At 34.6% G+C, this 23051-nt stretch overlaps 1 protein-coding gene across 1 annotated transcript in view; it reads right to left on the reverse strand.

The window, feature by feature from the left end:
- Positions 1 to 1101: 1101 nt before the first annotated feature.
- ETNK1 (ethanolamine kinase 1) overlaps positions 1102 to 23051 on the reverse strand; it is a 68781-nt gene continuing 46831 nt past the window's right edge. The window contains exons 5-8 of the mRNA XM_027129435.1: positions 22851 to 22934; positions 20906 to 21066; positions 7143 to 7216; positions 1102 to 6813 (exon numbers count right to left, since the gene is read on the reverse strand). Coding sequence (XP_026985236.1) covers positions 6741 to 6813; positions 7143 to 7216; positions 20906 to 21066; positions 22851 to 22934 — 392 coding nt within the window. The 3' untranslated portion in view covers positions 1102 to 6740. The remainder of the gene's footprint in view (positions 6814 to 7142; positions 7217 to 20905; positions 21067 to 22850; positions 22935 to 23051) is intronic.

Below are 23051 nucleotides of genomic sequence, written 5' to 3' on the forward strand. Positions count from 1 at the left end.
TTGATGGGGTTCCCCCAAGCCAAATCTCAGACAATTTAACATCAATATATGTAAGTGTAGTAACAAATTATAATGCATTGAATAAAACAGAAACCCATGAGTATATACTTAAAATACGGTCCCATGCATGGCAGATCAGAGAAAGATAACAGACACAAGAGGATGATTCCTTACAGTAAACAGAGATAGATAGATGATAGACAAGATATTCCTTACAGTAAAAGGTTGATATACGTGAAGCATGCAGCAGCACTAGAAGTGACTATTTTGCAGCCATCACAATAAAGACTGGTTTAGATAATTATCAAGTATTGTTAAATCAGGGGAGGAGGACAGGAGATGTTTGCCAAGGAGCAAAATACTTAAATCTTAAAGTATCTCCCCACAGACTGCTTATTAGTTACCACAGGGAAAACAACTATACAGTGACGACATAGAACAATACTTTGACCAGGTGATCAAAATTAACATCAACATTGATTTCCTCACATGTGATACTCTAACAAGGACAAATCACTTCTGTAGTATTTTGGCTGTGATACATAACCTCAATCTAATCATTAGAAAACACCAGACAAACCCAAATTGGAAGGCATTCTAATAAAACAAACACACACACACTGCTGACTATTTTCATTATGGAAAATTGATCTTCATGATAAACATTATCTGAAGGTAGAAATCATATCTTATCTTTGTATCTCCACCATCTATCACACTACCTGACAATTAGAAACTGAGCTTAACTAACATTAGTTGAATGGATAGTCCTTGCCTAGACTGTAAGATGCTAAGTCCCAAACAGTGTCTCTATTCCTGCTTCCAGCCCCAAGCACAGTGAAAACACAAAGTATAGTGCCTAGAATAATGAATTTTTAAACTAGGTAAACAAAATTTGTTCATAATTTATACAATATTCTACACTCTCATCTCAACCAAATTTTCAAAAGTAAACTTTTTTCAAAACTTTTAAACACTATATTAAAAAACCAGAGATTAGAAATTTAAAGACTCACTTCAAATATACAAATAGTTATACACGAACATTTAAAAGCTTTTTCTACAATAGGAAAACCACAAAAATAAGTTGAAGTAACAAGATTTATGGATACAAGCAGTTAGAACTCAACTTTATTGTTACAACCAATTTTTATTTACAGAATATAAATCTCTTCAAAAAGATACATTCCTTTATTTAATCAATGATAAAAGGCCTTATTAAACAGAAATAAAGCCTAAACATCACTTATATTTAAACAGAAATACAGATTCATTAAAAGTTTATGAACACATAGCAAAACTGCATTTTTATTTAAGCAGTTACATGAATGAGGCTGTTTTTAATTTTCTTCACTGGTAACCCCATTTTAACCAGAGAACAAATTTTACTTAAATTAACAGTAGTAAAAATGTAAAAATTAAATTTTAAACATGAAAAGAAGCAACAAAAAACAGGAAGTATCTTCATTACCAAACAGATTAACAAGTTCCCAGACACTCAGATACTTTCTGAGGCATATCAAAACACCTACATCAAACGTTGCATTCATTTGAGAGGTATCAATACATTTTCAGTGCTGAGACTATTTGTAGCACTTACAGTATTTACAGAGCAGCATTATACTACTATGGTTCACATTTGAGAAACATAAATTTAACCTTTATGTCACAATTTCCCAATTCAACATACAGCTAATGCAATGACAATTATTCATTTTGGTTTTTTCTTCTGAAACTGATAAGGACATTGTCATTTAAGAATATGTAATAATGCCAGGTCTTCTTTCTTAAAATAATGGTATATTTTAAAATCCAAATACTTCAAATCATGGAAACTTCACCCAGCTACACAAAGGCTCCTAAATACAGTAGAGTTTAAAAGTTTCCTTTTTGCAGATTCTACCAATTTATAATTACTTTAGTACATGTAAGTAACAGGAAACTTCTTCAGATTGTTGAACAATAAAAATTACAGGGTGTCACTACGTAATTTAAGTAGCACCACAGTACAACCATGCAAGTGCTCTCATTTCCTCCACTGCTTTGGGGGTCTTTCCCAGTTCACAGGAGCTAGTTTACACAGATACTATCAGGTCTTAATCTCTCAAAGTTCCTTTTGAAATTTAACTAATGGAACAATTCAAATCAGCCACCTTTTTCTTACCCTTCACTAACTAGTTCAAATGTAACATGTAATGTTTTCAATTTGTATAAACACCTTGTGTTTTGTTAAAATGATTTATGGTATTAATACCATTAATGGGCAAGGTGTAGACAAAAATATGCCTACATTTAGGGATTAAGAGTATTTTACAGAGCAATTTTTTCGTAACTAGAAAGCCATAGGATGCATAACGAACACAGATTTTAACTTGCTGTTTGATAACATCAGTAGCATAGTAAGTGCATTAAGTATAGGAAAGAAGAGAAAGCAGATTTCAGGACAGAAACCTACTAAAAACTTGAATTCTGAATGCCTCAAAGTCAAAAGGGTATTTTCTATAAGCACTATATTATTTTTTCTATCCAAATAGTTTAAATCTGTCCATTTCAAATTATGATCCAGAAAGGAAAATTTTAGTGTTAAAAACTGTTCAGAAAAGTCTAATTCATTGTGTAATATATCTTATTAATTTCAGTTTTCAAGTATTCAAGTAATGCAAACTCAAGCATTTTCTTTTATAGCAATACATTTATGGACTAAACTTCAAAGATGGGGAAAAATTCATTTAAAATAATCGTTACACTTTTCTGTCTGAAGACATCAAACCCAAGACATAACACTGTAATCTCACAAGTGGTATGTAGCAGAAAAAAAAGGTGGTTCCATATAACTAATGTCTTTCGTTTAAAAAAGAAACAAAAACAAAAGAGATTGCCTTAATATGTAACTAAGTTTCCAGTCAAAGACATTCTAAAAATCTAATGAAGAAAATTCAGAGCAAATCAATTTTGAAATAAAGATAAAGCTGCTTTACCACATACTTATAATTCACTTTCCTTTGTGCATAAAAACTACTAGCATTTGCCTTTTGTGTAAAGTAGTGCAAGTTGCTGCCAATAACAAAACTCTCCTAGCATAAAGCATTGTTAACTTTGTCTATCAATTGAATGACTAATATTAAAAGCTTAAGTCTATATCACTTTGGAATGCAGTATAAAATGCTTATTAAAAGCAATTTAAAGCAGAAATCAAACTGATAGTTTTCTCATTTACATTATGAAGGAATTCAAAAATGGTACAGAAAGCTTTGTGTAATGTAAAAAAGAAATATCCATATAACTTTAAAAGTGGAGGTTTTTAACTTAATTGAGAGTGTTTGGGGGGAATTTTTCCTTTAAATCTGGAAGGTTTCATAATAAATATATTTATGAAGTTAAATATTTTTAGTTCAGCAAAAATGGAATTAGCAGTCATTAAAAGAGCACATACCTTTTCTGTGTTTTACAATCCCATAATGAACAACTTTATACTTAGAGAAGCCAACTGAGACATGCTTAAGTTGAACTAGGAGCTATTACTTATCATCTCCCTTGTATATGTGGGACTTAAGATTCACACTGAGATATATAAAAACTCAAAGGTTTTTTTTGTAGAAAAAGGTTAACAGCCTTGAAAACAGAAAAGGATAACACTTCAGTCTGCAATCATAAAATTATATTTTTAATTTGCTTTAGCTTAGAGTCATGACTCAAATAATGGAATTCTAACAATGTATTAATTTACTGCTTGCAGGAATCTAACCTCCAAAAACTAGTGGTCAACTAAAGTTTGAAAAAAAGTCATATTAGGCACTGAGAGGCTAAATAAATAAGTACTGACATTAACAAAAACTGACAAACCCTATTTCCAGTTCCTCTTGTTATCCCACTGTGCAGCCCGATTTGTTGGCTATTTCCAGTCTAAAACCAAAGAGCTGGATCATGACCTTACAGAAAAATGTCTACAAAAGGGAAAAGAATGCAAAACAATACACAATCTCATATGCAACATACAAGTCACACTAATTTACAAATTTTTATTTACACTGTTTTATATACATTCCAGGCAGACCTAGTTGATGAGTTTTGTGCTCATATTGATCTCAAATGATCATGTGAACAGTATGATTTACTACCACATCTCTTTAATTCCCAGAAAGTGGTGGTAGCATGGGGTCAGGAGGGGAAAAAATCAAGTATTACTGGTCAGTTAAGATCATACAAGTATGTAAGGAACAAAGGGAAAACAAACTGTGGAATTTTGCTTGCTAAAGCATCCAGGCCACTATGGTCTATTGACTAACACTGAGTATACATGAATGCCACTTCTCTAACAACCATTTTCATATTTACAAAATGAGCTTACTATCAGTTGAGTTATTAGGTAAGGCATTCAAGTTCCTTAGCTTAACATAAAAAGGCAAAAGACATCTCAGCAAGCCACAGGACAAATTTTAGAGGGATGTTTTCCCTTTAGAATCCCTTAAATGATCAATTAAAAGGGAAGCAAATTTTGAACCCTATTATTAGGCTGAAGCATGATCCCAAAAACCTGTACAGGAAGTGGGAACATCATAATACCCAAAATCTAGCCTAAAAGTGGGGGAAATATCTTAAATAGCTTATTTTGTTCCCAAGATTCATTGCCTAGGGCTAAAGTGAGAGCCTTTATTCCCCTTTACATTCACTTCTATATGAATCTCTCTGAACCACTTACAAGAGTATCACAGCTAGCAGCTAGGCACAATCTACCAGCAATGGCTCAGTGAATCTCTATTCAAAATAGTTTGAAGAATATGGAGTAAGGTAGAAAAATGATCTTCTCTCTTCCCACAGTTCTCCAAGATATAATCTGCACTTTTAAGAAGTCGGAAAGCAAGAGTACTACATATTCTTCATTGTTCTAAGAAAATGTTCCAGCCCCAGATGAAATTCCACCAAAAACAATTTTTCAAGTTCACTCTAACATTATATAAAAAGCTATTCATTGTTTAATTGGTTCCTTTCATTTAGTTAATTAGGTAAAATTCTATTGATCCTACAGTAATATGGTTTATAAAAACAGAAGTGAACATTTGTAACATTGGGGAGGTAGAAAACAAATCTTGGTCTAACACTGTTAATATAGACACAAAACAGATTTTAAGATTCTATTCATGTAACTAGAATTTACCATTTTAAATGGCCTGTAAGTGTTTCTACTTACTTTATTAGCTTTAAACATCTTGAGATAATCCAAGTATTTTAAAGCACTTATCTGAGAATACAAGTCACTTGGAATAATACATCAGACTCCCCAGAAGATTTCTCAGAGGATTAATTTGTAGTTGCATATTCTGAATATGCAGATCCATTAAGCCAACTTTGTACATGGGCACTTATGTGACCAAAGTGCAAAGCTTGTCAGACTCATTTTCTAAGTAAAGTTAACCATGACTGCTCAACTCTACACAGCAGTCTTCAAAACTGGATGCTTGCTTATCTATCTCAAAGATCTAAGTTCCTTCCAAATAATAACTGCCATCCTCTCACTCTCAAACAGACAAAAACAAACAAACAAAATCAAAAGAAATCAAACCAAACAGAAGCCCTCCTACCAGGAGTATTTTTGCTTAATTCACATTGTTATATCAGATTTTAAGTGTACAAGATTCATGTTCTAAAGGTTCCTTATTTAATTCTTTTAACCATCTCAACTTATTTCTCTGAAACTATTGATACATTTATCAAGTAATCATTTGCTATCATTCTAAAGACATGGAGCCAGACTAAAACATTAAAACCACACTGTAAGGAATGAATCTGAAGAAGTAAAAAAGAATTAAACTAAATGACATTTTCTTGTTCCCAAGTATGATAAGCATTGTTTCAAAAATTAACAATTGCTGTACTAGCTACTATTTAATAACAAACAAAATATACAACATCTCAATAAGTAAAACAAAATTTTTGGTTAGAAACAATTTGATATAGTAAAATTTTAAAAACAAACTGTAACTTAAATGACCATATATAGTATGTGAAAACATTATTTAATACAGATTTTGGTAACATAAAATCATCATATATCTATTCCAGGATTATATGGTAAATATTAATATTTATACTGCCAGACTATGTAGCAAGAGGGGAATTTAATTCTAAGATGTTCCCCCCAAAAAAATGCTTTCCAGTACTCCAGAAAGATGTACCACTAGCATAGACAGTGAATGTACTTCACTCTCCTAAACAGATATTTTTCTATGAACATCTTAATTTATCTAAACCAGTGTCTGGCATTCCAAGAGTAAATGATTCATTTAACTAACAGTGTGTCAAAATAAAAAGGTTACACTAAACACCTAAAATGTTTACTAAAATTAATGTTATTAAAGTAAAACTTAAAAGAAAATTTTCTCTGGAAAATTTTTGTTGCTTACACTCAACAAACAGATGAAACAGATGAAAACAGTCACAGAATTCATGTTAAATTTATAATAAATAATTAACATATAACATAGATTAAATTATCAAAGGATTAAACTGACATCTTTATACCTTTTTGCTGATTTAACAAACTTCTAACCCACCACATACTGAGAGCAGTAGGTGTATTTCTTAACATCATTCTATTTAAAAAATAAATTGGTTGTTTAGAAGCATAATTTGTAAAGCAAGATAACCAAATTAAAATAATTTTAACATATATTGGCTTTTTGGAATTTCTTAAAATATCCACAAGCATTGTTCAGCTACTTAAGAATAATTAAATGTCTTCTTTACTCAGGCACCTTTAATGCAGTAACCTCAGGCTTCATCTTAAAGTATTGGTTAAAACGAACAATTGCATACCTATTGAGAAAAGAGAGTAACAACGTAATTACAGCTAAAAACCTTAATCCTTTGTTTATTTCCACCCACCCGTTCTAAACTGATTTTTTTTAAGTTTTTAAATTTTCAAGGGACATATTTTTAGTTTATTGCACCACCTACTGGACACTTTTCTAATACTGAAATCATTTAACAGATTATACCAGATTTCCTTGCAGACCAATTTATTAAATGTATGCAACCTCTGCAACATTTGACTAAAAATAATAACTACAATGTCCCCTATAAATTCTAAATGTAAATCCCAAGAGTAGAGACAAATGTAATGCATACAGTAAAATTAAACTTACCCAAGGAAATCAAACTCAATAGTGGAGTATTTGGCTTGAATCAAAGCCCACAATCCCCAAAAGAAATGTGAAGCCTAAAAAAAGGGAAGAAAAATCAAGAATTATGATAATGCATTTCTTTGTAAAACAAATATTGAATTGTAAGTTTCTTCCTTTTTCATCAACTCCATGAACAATACTTTCTTGATGCTTTTTTAACACAAAGTATCTAAAACACAGGTAATACTGAAGTGTACAGTTATCTGGATGGCTATAGACCACTTTTGTCCACAAAAGAGGTTATAATAAATTATAATCACTAAAAAATAAATAGAGCCCAGTTCCTGTATCCTGCTTTGTGTGGGCAGTTTGGCACCAGCACTGATACATGTTGTTAGTTAAGTGTTTTTAATGGGTCATAATTGCTAACAGGATTTCCTATAAAATACATTACCAAAGGATTTTGTTTCTTAAAATATATACAAAAAGGAAAATCCAAATCTCAAAAATAAAACATATACTGAAACCTGAAGATGTTCAGGGGGTGACAAATTTCTGAAATCAATTTTTATTGACCCAACAATTCTGCGCAATCAACAATGATATAAAGTTACACAACTTGACTTATGTTGGAGAAAAATGAGTCTTAGGACTTAAAGAGTAAACAGATGACTGTATAATTAGGAGCTGCACAATAATTTTGTATGTGTGCTTTACAATCTATTTTCATTTAAACACGATATTTTAAGATTCTGAGGGAGGAACCAAGATGGTGCAGTAGAATGACATGCTCTCACTCCCTCTTGTGAGAACACCAGAATCACAACTAGCTGCTGGACAATCACTGACAGGAAGAAACTGGAACTCACCAAAAAAGATACCCCATATCCAAAGACAAAGGAGAAGCCACAATGAGACGGTAGGAGGGGTGCAATCACAGTAAAATCAAATCCCATAACTGCACGGTGGGTGACTCACAGACTGGAGAACACTTATACCACAGAAGTCCACCCACTGGCATGAAGGTTCTGAGCCCCACGTCAGGCTTCCCAACCTAGGGGTCCAGCAATGGGAGGAAGAACTCTTAGAGAATCAGACTTTAGAAGGCTAGAGGGATTTGATTGCAGGACTTCAACAGGACCGGGGGAAACAGAGACTCCACTCTTGGAGGGCACACACAAAGTAGTGTGCGCCTCGGGACCCAGGGGAAGGAGCAGTGACCCCAGGGGAGACTGAACCAGACCTACCTGCTAGTGTTGGAGGGTCTCCTGCAGAGGCGGGGGGTGGCTCTGTTTCACTGGGGGATGGGGACAATGGCAGCAGAAGTTCTGAAAGAACTCCTTGGTGTGTGCCCTCCTAGAGTCTGTCATTAAGCCCCACCAAAGAGCCCAGGTAGGCCCCAGTATTGGGTTGCCTCAGGCCAAACAACCAGCAGGGAGGGAACCCAGCCCCACCCATCAGCAGTCAAGTAGATTAAAGTTTTACTGAGCTCTGCCCACCAGAGCAACAGTCAGCTCTACCCACCACCAGTCCCTCCCATCAGACTTACACAAGGCTCTTAGACAGCCTCATCCACCAGAGGGTAGACAGCAGAAGAAAGAAGAACTACAATCCTGCAGCCTGTGGAACAAAAACCACATTCACAAAAAGATAGACAAGATGAAAAGGCACAGGACTATGTACCAGACGAAGAAACAAGATAAAACCCCAGTAAAACAACTAAATGAAGTGGAGATAGGAAACCTTCCAGAAAAACAATTCAGAATGATAGTGTAGATGATCCATGACCTCAGAAAAAGAATGGAGGCAAAGACTGAGAAGATGCAAGAAATGTTTAACAAAGACCTAGAAGAATTAAAGAACAAACAAACAGAGATGAACAATACAATAAGTGAAATGAAAACTACACTAGAAGGAATCAATAGCAGAATAACTGAGGCAGAAGAACGGATAGGCGACCTGGAAGACAGAATGCTGGAATTCACTGCTGCGGAACAGAATAAAGAAAAAAGAATGAAAAGAAATGAAGACAGCCTAAGAGACCCCTGGGACAACATTAAACACAACAACATTCGCATTATAGGGGTCCCAGAAGGAGAAGAGAGAGAGAAAGGACCCAAGATAATATTTGAAGACATTATAGTCGAAAACTTCCCTAACATGGGAAGGGAAATAGCCACCCAAGTCCAGGAAGTGCAGCGAGTCCCATACAGGATAAACCCAAGGAGAAACATGCCAAGACACATAGTAATCAAATTGGCAAAAATTCAAGACAAAGGAAAATTATTTAAAGCAGCAAAGAAAAATGACAAATAACATACAAGGGAACTCCCATAAGGTTAATAGCTGATTTCTCAGCAGAAACTCTACAAGCCAGAAGGGAGTGGCATGATATACTTAAATGGATGAAAGGGAAGAGCCCACAACGAAGATTACTCTAGCCAGCAAGGATCTCATTCAGATTCCATGGAGCAATCAAAAGCTTTACAGATAAGCAAAAGCTAAGAGAATTCAGCACCACCAAACCAGCTCTACAACAAATGCTAAAGGAACTTCTCTAAGTGGGAAACACAAGAGGAGAAAAAGACCTACAGAAACAAACCCAAAACAATTAAGAAAATGGTCCTAGGAACATACATATCGATAATTACCTTAAACATAAATGGATTAAATGCTCCAACCAAAAGACACAGGCTTGCTGAATGAATACAAAAACAAGACCCATATATATGCTGTCTACAAGAGACCCACTTCAGACCTAGGGACACATCCAGACTGAAAGCAAGGGAATGGAAAAAGATATTCCATGCAAATGGAAATCAAAAGAAAGCTGGAGTAGCAATACTCATATCAGATAAAATAGACTTTAAAATAATGTTACAAGAGACAAGGAAGGACACTACATAATGATCAAGGAATCAATCAAAGAAGAAGATATAACAATTAGAAATATATATGCACCCAACATAGGAGCACCTCAATACATAAGGCAACTGCTAACAGCTCTAAAAGAGGAAATCGACAGTAACACAATAATAGTGGGAGACTTTAACACCTCACTTACACCAATGGACAGATCATCCAAAATGAAAATAAATAAGGAAACAGAAGCTTTAAATGACACAAGAGACCAGATAGATTTAATTGATATTTATAGGACATTCCATCCAAAAACAGCAGATGACACTTTCTTCTCAAGTGCACACGGAACATTCTCCAGGATAGATCACAGCTTTGGTCACAAATCAAGTCTCAGTAAATTTAAGAAAATTGAAATCATCTCAAGCATCTTTTCTGATCACAACGCTATGAGATTAGAAATGAATTACGGGAAAAAAATGTAAAATACACAAACACATGGAGGCTAAACAATACGGTACTAAATAACCAAGAGATCACTGAAGAAATCAAAGAGGAAATCAAAAACTACCTAGAGACAAATGACAATGAAAACACGACAATCCAAAACCTATGGGATGCAGCAAAAGCAGTTCTAAGAGGGAAGTTTATACCTATACAAGCCTACCTCAAGAAACAAGAAAAACCTCAAGTAAACAATCTAACCTTACACCTAAAGGAACTAGAGAAAGAAGAACAAACAAAACCCAAAGTTAGCAGAAGGAAAGAAATCATAAAGATCAGAGCAGACATAAATGAAATACAAACATAGGAAAGATCAATAAAACTAAAAGCTGGTTCTTTGAGAAGTTAAACAAAATTGATAAACCATTAGCCAGACTCATCAAGAAAAAGAGGGAGAGGACTCAAATCAATAAAATCAGAAATGAAAAAGAAGTTACAACAGACACCACAGAAATACAAAGCATCCTAAGAGATTACTAAAGACAACTCTATGCCAATAAAATGGACAACCTGGAAGAAATAGATGAATTCTTAGAAAGGTATAACCTTCCAAGACTGAACCAGGAAGAAATAGAAAATATGAACCAACCAATCACAAGTAATGAAATTGAAACTGTGATTAAAAATCTTCCAACAACAAAAGTCCAGGACCAGATGGCTTCACAGCTGAATTCTATCAAACATTTAGAGAACAGCAAACACCCATCCTTCTCAAGCTCTCCCAAAAAACTGCAGAGGAAGAAACACTCCCAAACTCATTCTATGGGGCCACCCCCTGATATGAAAACCAGACAAAGATACTACAAAAAAGGAAAATTACAGACCAATATCACTGATGAATATAGATGCAAAAATCCTCAGCAAAATACTAGCAAACAGAATCCAACAACACATTAAAAGGATCATACACCATGATCAAGTGGAATTTATCCCAGGGATGCAAGGATTCTTCAATATATGCAAATCAATCAATATGATACACTATATTTACAAACTGAAGAATAAAAACCATATGATCATCTCAACAAATGCAGAAAAAGCTTTTGACAAAATTCAACACCCATTTATGATAAAAACTCTCCAGAAAGTGGGCACAGGGGGAACCTACCTCAACATAATAAAGGCCATATACGACAAACCCACCACAAACATCATTCTCAATGGTGAAAAACTGAAAGCATTTTCTCTAAGATCAGGAACTGGACAAGGATGTCCACTCTCAACACTATTATTCAACATAGTTTTGGACATCCTAGCCACAGCAATCAGAGAAGAAAAAGAAATAAAAGGGATACAAATTGGAAAAGAAGAAGTAAAACTGTCACTGTTAATAGATTACATGATACTACAGAGAATCCTAAAAATGCCACCAGAAAACTACTAGAGCTAATCAATGAATTTGGTAAAGCTGCAGGATACAAAATTAATGCACAGAAATCTCCTGCATTCTTATACACTAATGATGAAAAATCTGAAAGAAAAATTAAGGAAACACTCCCATTTACCATTGCAACAAAAAGAATGAAATACCTAGGAATAAACCTACCTAAGGAGACAAAAGACCTGTATGTATAAAACTATAAGACACTGATGAAAGAAATTAAAGATGATACAAATAGATGGAGAGATATACCATGTTCTTGGATTGGAAGAATCAACATTGTGAAAATGACTCTACTACCCAAAGCAATCTACAGATTCAATGCAATCCCTATCAAATTACCAATGGCATTTTTTACAGAACTAGAACAAAAAATCTTAAAATTTGTATGGAGACACAAAAGACCCCGAATAGCCAAAGCAGTCTTGAGGGAAAAAATCGGAGCTGGAGGAATCAGACTCCCTGACTTCAGACTATACTACAAAGCTACAGTAATCAAGACAATACGGTACTCGCACAAAAACAGAAACATAGATCAATGGAACAAGATAGAAAGCTCAGAGATAAACCCACGCACCTATGGTCAACTAATCGATGACAAAGGAGGCAAGGATGTACAATGGAGAAAAGACAGTCTCTTCAATAAGTGGTGCTGGGAAAACTGGACAGCTACATGTAAAAGAATGAAATTAGAACACTCCCTGACACGATACACAAAAATAAACTCAAAATGGATTCAGGACCTAAATGTAAGACCAGACACTATAAAACTCTTAGAGGAAAACATAGAAAGAACACTCTTTGACATAAATGACAGCAAGATCTTTTCTGATCCACCTCCTAGAGTAATGGAAATAAAAACAAAAATGAACAAATGGAACCTAATGAAACTTCAAAGCTTTTGCACAGCAAAGGAAACCATAAACAAGACGAAAAGACAACCCTCAGAATGGGAGAAAATATTTGCAAATGAATCAATGGACAAAGGATTAATCTCCGAAATATATAAACAGCTCATTCAGCTCAATATTAAAGAAACAGTCAACCCAATCCAAAAATGGGCAGAAGACCTAAATAGACATTTCTCCAAAGAAGACATACAGATGGCCGAGAAGCACATGAAAAGCTGCTCAACGTCACTAATTATTAGAGAAATGCAAATCAAAACTACAATGAGGTATCACCTCACACCAGTTAGAAAGGGCATCATGAGAAAATCTACAAACAACGAATGCTGGAGAGGGTGTGGAGAAAAGGGAACCCTCTTGCACTGTTGGTGCAAGAATGTTGATGGGAATGTAAATTGATACAACCACTATGGAGAACAGTATGGAGGTTCATTAAAAAACTAAAAATAGAATTACCATATGATCCAGCAATCCCACTACTGGGCATATATCCAGAGAAAACCACAATTCAAAAAGGCACATGCGGGCTTCCCTGGTGGTGCAGTGGTTTAGAGTCCTCCTGCTGATGCAGGGGACACGGGTTCGTGCCCCGGTCCGGGAAGATCCCACATGCCACGGAGCAGGTAGGCCCGTGAGCCATGGCCGCTGAGCCTGCGCGTCTGGAGCCTGTGCTCCGCAACGGGAGAGGCCACAACAGTGAGAGGCCCGCGTACTGCAAAAAAAAAACAAAAACAAAAAGACACATGCACCCCAATGTTCATTGCAGCACTATTTACAATAGCCAGGTCAGGGAAGCAACCTAAATGCCCACTGACAAACGAATGGATAAAGAAGTTGTGGTACACATATACAATGGAATATTACTCAGCCATAAAGAGGAACGAAACTGAGTCATTTGTTAAGACATGGATGGATCTAGAGACTGTCATACAGAGTGAAGTAAGTCAGAAAGAGAAAAACAAATATCGTATATTAATGCATATATGTGGAATGTAAAAAAATGGTACAGATGAACCGGTTTGCAGGGCAGAAGTTGAGACACAGATGTAGAGAACAAACATATGGACACCAAGTGGGGAAAGTGGCGTGGGGGGGATGGTGGTGTGATGAATTGGGCGATTGGGATTGACATGTATACACTGATGTGTATAAAATGGATAACTAACAAGAACCTGCTGTATAAAAAAATAAATTAAATTAAATTAAAAGAAGAAAAAGAAGCAGACTCACAGATAAAAGGAACAAACTAGTGGTTACCACTTGTGGGGATGGGCAATATAGGGGTGGGGGAAAAAAGGGTTATCATAGGGTTATATGAAGTCACGTGTGTGAAACTTTTGGAAATTGTAAAGCACTACAAAATTTTTAAAATCTTTCATTCAATAAAAAATTATGTACAATTAAAAAGAAAATCTGGCAGTGTTTTGGTCAGTTCAGTAAAGCTACACAGAAAAGACTGCCAAGCATATGCTGGCTCCTAGTTTTTATGCCTTTTGTGGTTCAGATGCATTTCTTTCATTCTGATTACTCAGGAAAAGTTATCTCCAGCTTGCTTTTTCCCATTATTTTCTGTCTACTTTACTGTCTTCAATTTATCTTGTTTAATGACAGATTTTTAAAGCAGTTGGTATTTTACTTTTTTAGTCATCATTCTTTTTATATCCCTACTTATTACATCTTATTAGAAAACCTATTTTGTTCTGTGTTTCAGTTTTTTCTGCTACATATTTATGAGACTTCCAATTGGCTTTCTCTTTGAAAGCATTAAACAGAATATTGGTATAAATTATATTGTACATACAAGCAAAAATAAAATAGTTGCATGTGTACTTTTTTAACATTTACATAGATAGATACTTGGCTTACATTTATCTCTACCTATGCATCTTTTGATTAGCTATAATCCACATCCAAATATTTAGACTATCTGTTCTCATATATTGAAAATGGATTGATCTATATTTTTCCCTACTGGAATCGTACCTTACTATATATCCAGCTTTAATTTTCATATCTTCCTATAGTGGTCAGATTCTACTAAGTTTTACCATTGCATTGTACTCCTTAGCTTTTCTAGGCTGGGACTACACAACACTGCATTAAACAGAGTTAAATATTTGATAATCTAAAAAAAAAAAAGTTTCTGATAACACTAAGACTTCACTTCCCAAGAAATACTCTATTCTAACTAGAAATACTATAACTAGAAAAAAATTACTAGGTGTGTGGTTGTAAGCAACTTAATTAACCCCTCTGTACGTCTGTTCTCTCATCTGTAAAATGCAAGTGAGATATTATAATTTATAATAAGATATAGACATTTGATCTTCATTCACTGTTCCTGGCTCATAGCTCCTTGGACTTTCCTAAGCATAGAGCAACTGGAAGCATCTTTTGTTACAATATTTGGTCTTTTGTCATTGGTTCCTGAAATAGTTCCACAGCTATAATGTGAAAGGAATGTCTTTGTTATTCTTAACAAGCCCCTTTCAACCACATGTTAATGAGGTATCTTTTGGAAAGCCCCTAAACTTGAGGGCTGGTTGCCAGGGGAACTAACCACATGATTAGAAGGTTGGAACTTTCCGCCCCACCACCTCCAGACTTCCAGGGAGGGAAGAGGGAATGAAAACTGAGATGGCCAGTGGTTTAATCAATCTTGCTTTGGTAATGAAGCGTCCACTAAAACCTAAAATGAAGGAGTTTGGAGAGCTTCCATATTTCGTGAACCAGATGACCTACGCACATGTTGGGAGGGTGGTACACCCGAAACTCCACAGGAACGTAAGTTCCTACACCCAGGACACTTCCAGACCTCACCGTACTATACCTCTTCATCCAACTGTTCTTTTGTATCCCTATAATATCCTTTATGATAAACTGGTAAACAAATGTAAACGTTTCTTTGAGTTCTGTGAGCCACTCTAGCAAATTAATAGGCCCCAAGGAGGGAGTTGTGGAAGCCTCCCATTTAAAGCCAGTGGACTTGCGAGTGGCATCTAAAGGGGCAAGGGGGCAGTCTTGTGGGACTGAACCTTTAACCTATGGAATCTGACACTTATCTCCAGGTAGATAGTGTCAGACCTGAGTTAAATTTGTAGGACACCCAATCACTGCCTACTGAGAACTAGAGAACTGATTGGTGTGTGGAAAAAAAAATCACATCGGAGCAGCTGGCATACAACAAACGTTCAATAAAATGTTAATTATTAATTATATGAAACCAGAATGACAAAAATGATGAAGATTTTTTAAAATGGTCTTCTTTCTGTCTAAGGAAGTGTCTCAGGTATTGAAAAGTGATTTATGAGATGAGATGCCTTCCTTCTTTTGAAAGTCTAAATCAGTGGTTCTCAAAGTGGTCCATGAATCCATGGAAGACTCTGAGGCCCAAAACTATTTTCATAATAATACTAATATGTTACTTGTCTTTTCGACTATGTTTACATTTGCAATGATGAAAAAGCAATACTGGGTGAAGCTCCTGGTACCTTAACATAAGTCAAGGCAGTGGTACCAAAATGAATTAGTATAGTAGTCTTATTCTTCACCACCACCACACACTCACAGTACAAATCCAGTCTCACTAAAGAATGTCCTTTAATAGTTAAAGTCCTTTAACTATTAATTTTATTAAATCTCCACCCCTGAGTACATGATATTCTGATATTCTGTGGGATGATATAGGAAGTACAAATAAAGCATGTCTGATGCATACCCAAGGCATGAAGGCTGTCTCAAGGAAAACCACATATGACTGAGTTGTGACCTAAACTTGCACATTTTTAATGGAACGTCATTTTTACTTGAAGAACAACTGACATATGAACTAGAGTTATTAGACTTGGGTATTTGGCAGACATTTCTCAAATATAAAAAAGAGAACTTGTCATTTCAATGAGAATAAATGACAGTATTTGTTGCCAATGACAGACTTTGACTATTCAACATAAAATTAGAACTTTGGAAAATCTGTATTCAACTCTGTGAGCTTATCAGCTTCTCAATAAAGTACTAAAACTCTTCTGATACTGGTGGTGATATCAATAAATGTGATTTTTTAAATATCATATAATGAGATGTATCAACTTTTAGAAGATCTATACAGCTCAATAAATCCATATTTTCCAAATAACTAATGAATGACATTCAAATTACAAAATCACACATTGGTAAAAGAACCATTCAAAGTGCAAGATAAACTAATGGAGTTTCATGTAATAGAATACAAAAGTTAACTTATGTGTTCAGATTGAACATTACAATTAACCTTTAAGAAACTATCACTTGCTGAGTTTTGGTGAAGCATCAAAAAAGAATATCCACAATTCCCTGAAAAGGCAAAACACTCCTCTTTTCCAACAACCCTATGTGTGCGAAACAGGACTATCTTCATATACTTCAACCAAAACAATACATTGTAAGAGATGAAATGCAGGAGCAAACATGAGAATACAGCTTTTGTTATGCCAGACATTACAGAGGTTTGCAAAAGTAAAAAATTATGTCATCCTTCTCACTGAAGTGTTTTTTGATTTGGAAAATAGCTATTTTTCATTTTTAAAATGCTGTTTATGTTAACATGAGTTTTTTAAAAAAACATGTATTTAATAAATATTTTGAATTTGTTTTAATTTCCAAGATGGTAAATACTGATAATTAAACCATATAAACAAAATCTCGTAGAGGTCTTCAAAAAAGTTTTTGAAGAGTAAAATAAGGTACTGAGACCAAAAAGTTTGAGAACCACTAGTCTTAATCACCTCAGCATATTCTAATGATATAAAAATCATCTGCAAGTGGTATCATAATCTCTTCCTATTAGGTGGGTTCTGTAGTAGAAAAGACTAAAATCAGGGGACATTCTACACCTAAAAATAACATAACATTCTACACTTAAAAATAGCAGTGCTGGCAAATGTATTTCTCAATTTTATTCATATAGTAATGGAAAATAACTAAATAATTCTAAACTAGAGAAGCATTATACATAAAACTTCACTTTTTTGGTAGGTAACACCTTTTATAGGGTGAAAAATTAAAAATTTATATGTAACATTAGACTCATGAACAGATAAAAGGGGAAGTGAGGAAATAGCCCATTTGTCATTTTGCATTCTCCAAAATGGCAAATAGAGAATATTTAAGTACAAATAATATAATAATCTGTGATTCTATGATTTACTAATACTACTTCTCTCAGATTTGGAAGTTATGGATATGTAAGTCTATCAAAGGGTATTTTAATTCCTAGGCTACCCACATCTGTTGCAAAGAAAAATTAAAAGCTTTATATGGTGAACAAATAACTAAAATGAATCCTCAAACTGTTTCCTGAAAACCTCAATATAACTTTAATATTTTACTTAGAAAGAATCTGAAGTCTGCCAACAATGTGTCTAAAAACTCCTCAAAGCTTAAAAAACCCCTGTATTCCCTATTTGGTTTTGTAATGCAAATACCTACTTTTGTTTGTCATCTCCTCAACATTCATTAATTATAGTAAACAATTAATTAGAAGTGAAATCTTTTAATACTGAGGAAGTCTGATCATACCATTTACTGAACATTTATTTATTTAGAACATTACCAAACATTTACCAAACATTTATTTACCAAACAATAAACATTTACCAAACATTTATTTATTTAGAACAGCTACACCTTGATCTTATTCAAACCTCTTTTCCTCCCTTATCAAAACAGCTTTATAATGTATGTATGTGCTGTCTTCTTCATAACAAGTGATCAAGGAAAGAGGAGGAAACAGTATTTAAGACACATCCATAAGGAACAAGAGGAACTTGCCAGAGAATACAGGGAAAAGGGCATTCTAGGTAGAAAGGAATAATCTATACAAAAGCATACAGGCTTAAAACACCCTGGAGTGTTTAGAAAACAAGATGACTCTGCCAGAGAGGAGGTGGTAGGTGAGAAATTTAGTGGGAAATAAGACAATTTGTAGATGCTATCATTTGGATTTCATTCTGTAAGTCACAGGGAGTCATAAAGTAGGAAAGTGACACAATCAGATTCATAAATTAGATTCTAGTTATTAGAAAGAGCACTTTTAAAATATACAGTGTGAATTACAGACAGAAAAAACCTGCAGGTAAAGAGACCAGTAAAGACTAACATAGGTGAGAGACAAAGGCCTTAATCAAAGGTCATGCAATTAAGGAGAAAGGGTTGGAATTGACAGAATTTTAGAATAGAATCTGAAAATAGAAAAAATGTGAGAAGAAGAGGAACACATGAAAAAAAATTCCTTCTTTCCTGGTTTCAGAATACAGCAACAGAATGGACAGCATTTTAATTAAGTCAAGATAGTACAATAAAGAATAAAGAATGGGACAGAGGATAGGATGCAGAAAATAAAATTCAAGTTTGGACACCTTGTGGTCAAATACTAATGGGACCCTGGATAGATACAGTCAGTACTGATCTGGAGCCTGTCAGTGGGATCATTAACAGAAAGGGCAATAAAAGTCATGGGACTAGATCACCCAATAGAAGTATATAAAGTGGGGAACTCCCCAGCAGTCCAGTGGTTAGGACTCCATGCTCTCACTGCTGAGGGTGTGGGTTCAATCCCTGGTCAGGGAACTAAGATCCCACGAGCCGTGTGGCACGGCCAAAAAAAAAAAGTATATAATGTACATAAAATGAAAGGAGGGAAGCCCAAAATCCGAACACTAGGAAACACTAGCATGTAAGAGGGTTGGAGGAAGAGTAAGAAGAAAGAGGAGCCAGAGAAGGAGACAAGCAGGAGGGCACAAAAGAGGAAAACCAAGGAAGAATGGGACCACAAAAATTAACGAAAGGAAAAATTGCAATCAATGGAAAATAATGTCAAATGCTATGGACAGATCAAGTAAGATAAAGACTGAAGAGTTTTAACTGGATTTAGCAATTATGTCATTATTGTTAAGAAAACCCTATATTCTCTACTTTAAGATCATGCTTAAATAGAATAAATAGAAACAGCAGGCATCCTAGGACCAACTGGAGAGCATGTCATTAATTTAACCAACAGTTCGACTCAAAATAGACATCAAAACAGCAGGTAAAGAAGTCACATTTCAGCACACCCTCTTACTTAAGATGTATTCTGTACGGCTCTGGGGGAATGCTGCTCTTAAGACTATGGAAACAGTACACCTGTGAGCCACCAATAGGGTCTATTTGTGAAGACTACATAGCTAATGTTCCCCATGTCAACTGCAGAGAATTATATTAAAACTAAAAAGAAGTAGTAGCTAAAATAACTTCAACCCAGTATTCAATTTAATTAGTCTCAACACCTTAGCTGAAAGCTTATTCTAATGGCATCACGTCATTCTCAAAAGGTAATTTAAATGAACTAAAATTTGAAAACATAAATGCATTTAGAGTAAAGAGAAGTGGGTCTTGAAAATAATAAAGCATTACAATATCAAAGAGGCAGGAAATAACTGCTTATCAAAAGAAGCTCAGTAAGACAAAATACTGGTGGTTATGAAAACATAATTCTACCAGTCCTTCCAATCTACTTTTATCATGTTAACATTATATGTTAACATGTTAACATGTGATGATTAAATATATTGTGGAAAAACCTTACTACCCATACATCTGTCCTTGATTATGTTTTTTATAACATAAAGAAAGAGGGCTTCCCTGGTGGCGCAGTGGTTTGGAGTCCGCCTGCCGATGCAGGGGACACGGGTTCGTGCCCCGGTCTGGGAGGATCCCACATGCCGCAGAGCGGCTGGGCCCGTGGGCCATGGCCGCTGAGCCTGCGCGTCCAGAGCCTGTGCTCCACGACGGGAGGGGCCACAGCAGTGAGAGGCCCATTAATCCTAACTCTAACTAGAATCCATTCATTAAACAAATAATTTCACTGAGCACTTAACCATGTGGCTAGGCACTGTTGTTCTAGAGGCTGGGGATATAGCAGTGAATGAAACAAAATTTTTGTCTTCAAAAGCATTATAGTGGGGGAATTTTAAACAATCTCATTTTGTCATTATTTTAAACAAATAACAAGTTCACAAAACTCAAAATGGGCAACTGTTTAAAAAATGATGAAAATTTTTAGTTTTTAACATTATATCAAGAATCTTTCATTAATTGTTTAAATTTAAACTTACCAATGCAAACTGATTGACTTGAATGAAGAGTATTTCTACTTCCTTTTCAGTAACTTCAGACCCAAAACCCTTATATTCTTTGTACGCTTCAAGGTAAGAACGCAGCCACTGGCCTTGCAGTTCTCTATCTGGATAAAGACTATAGTCTACATCACTCACACCTAAAATAGAAAAGAAAGTACACTGAGATTTTTAAGAACACATTACACATCTTGTGCAAACTTTAATAATCCCTACCATCTACATATTTTTTCAGAAAAAAATTATTAAATGTTTCCATTTGGGGCTGAAATACTAGATATTATTAAGTAAATAGCATTTATTAGAATAATAAACCAATCATAATGTATTCCAAATTAAATTCTAGTGTACAATACAGTTGATCACCATAATCAATTCTCATTGCCTCAATTTTTCCTCAAAGTATGAAGCTTGAATCACCTGCATCAGAAGCCACAAATCTTCGATTTTAATAAGTACCTCAGGAGATTCTTATGAGATTCTTATGCACACTAATATCTAGAGCATTTCCTAGAACTGTAGCTCTAAAGCTTCTTTAATCATTTCTCACAGAGTAAGAAATATATTTTTATATTGAAACCTTATACACACACCTGATACTAAGTTTCACAGAACAATATTTACCCTAACTACACCTTCCAATTCTGATACTTTCTATTTCTTTTCCATTCCTTGCTTTAATTACCCCACATACCTGATCTCATGATGTACAGTTTGAAAAATACTAATCTTAGTTCATAGTATTTTGCCCAGTGTTCAAGGTTCTTCCTAAGTTGATCCAAACTTACTTCTCTGGTCTTATGACACTCTATTCTCCTTCATGGATTTTATATCCTACAGAAATAGGTATACTCATCTTGAAGATTTCTTCCTTCTTCCTGCAGTGCCCTCTCTTTCTCTTCTATCTGCACAACCAAACTCTAACTTTTTCAATTTTTTTCTACACAAAATCATATTAAGATCACTCTTTGGTATCCACAGCAGCGACTATCCATATTACTAACACGGTGATATCTCATTATATGCACAACTGCTTTCCCTTCCTATAGATATTTATGTACAACATGTATCTGGGGATACGGCAATGTATATAGGCTTGGTGGAGGGAAATAACTGAAAACATGTAAACTAAAACTTTCCCCCAACTCTCTTTACCCAGTCTGGTAACTTAGAAGTATGTGAAAATACATGAATACATAAATATATAAAAATACAAATTCAGCAATGAAAAGTTCCTGCTAGGTATAAACCATCCAGGGGAATTCCCTAATCTTCACTATTTTAGAGCATTTCATGTTTCTAAATATAGCCATAAAATGTATTTTAAATTAATTATACTTACATTAAAAAACTTAAACTTTTACCTTTGATGGTAATAAAAGATTATTTTCAGGGGTAAAAATGACCAGCTTTTCAATTATTCATAGCCAATGACCAAAAAAAAAAAAAAAAAAAAATTCTTGAGCTTTTTAGTTAAACAACATTCCAAAAGCCCTACTACACAATAGAAACAGCAAAGGCTTTTAAATGATTAAAAAGTTGTTTTCAAATCTTAGTTCTTTGCATTTTACTGTGACCTTGGTGAGTTACTTTACTCATTTGTAAACTGGGAATATTACCCAACTTATTGTTGGGTAGAAAAAATCAGATGAGATGAGATTTACGAAGCAACTATGTCAATTCTTAACAAAAGCCACACACACAAAAAGCCACAATCATTATTTTCCTTAAGAAATTAAGGAAGAGGTCATCATCTCTTTCCTCCAATAATAAAGAAAAACCAAAAAGGTCAGGAAGAAAATAAAAATTGTTGCTCCTACCCCCAGCTGATCTTCTTTAAAGAAAAGAAAAAACAATTCAAAAAGCATCCTTTCAAAATTATATATGCTACTCCATTAGAGGAACATGTTCCTCTAGATTTTACCTGCAAATTCATTGAAATGATTTCCAATATCATATGCCAGGTAGTTGTATCCAGAATATTCATAATCAATGAACTGTACATCACCTATGTGAGACACAAAAACAGAGACATAAGAAATCACATATAGGATCAGAAAATCCCTATGCTATTTATAATTAAATAGCTTCCAATATTTTGTCTCATTGTACGTGCTTGGTTACA

Source organism: Aethalodelphis obliquidens, unplaced genomic scaffold (assembly GCF_003676395.1).
Source record: "Aethalodelphis obliquidens isolate GAN/ISIS:26980383/991018 unplaced genomic scaffold, ASM367639v1 scaffold36, whole genome shotgun sequence".
NCBI classification, from domain to species: Eukaryota; Metazoa; Chordata; class Mammalia; order Artiodactyla; family Delphinidae; genus Aethalodelphis; species Aethalodelphis obliquidens.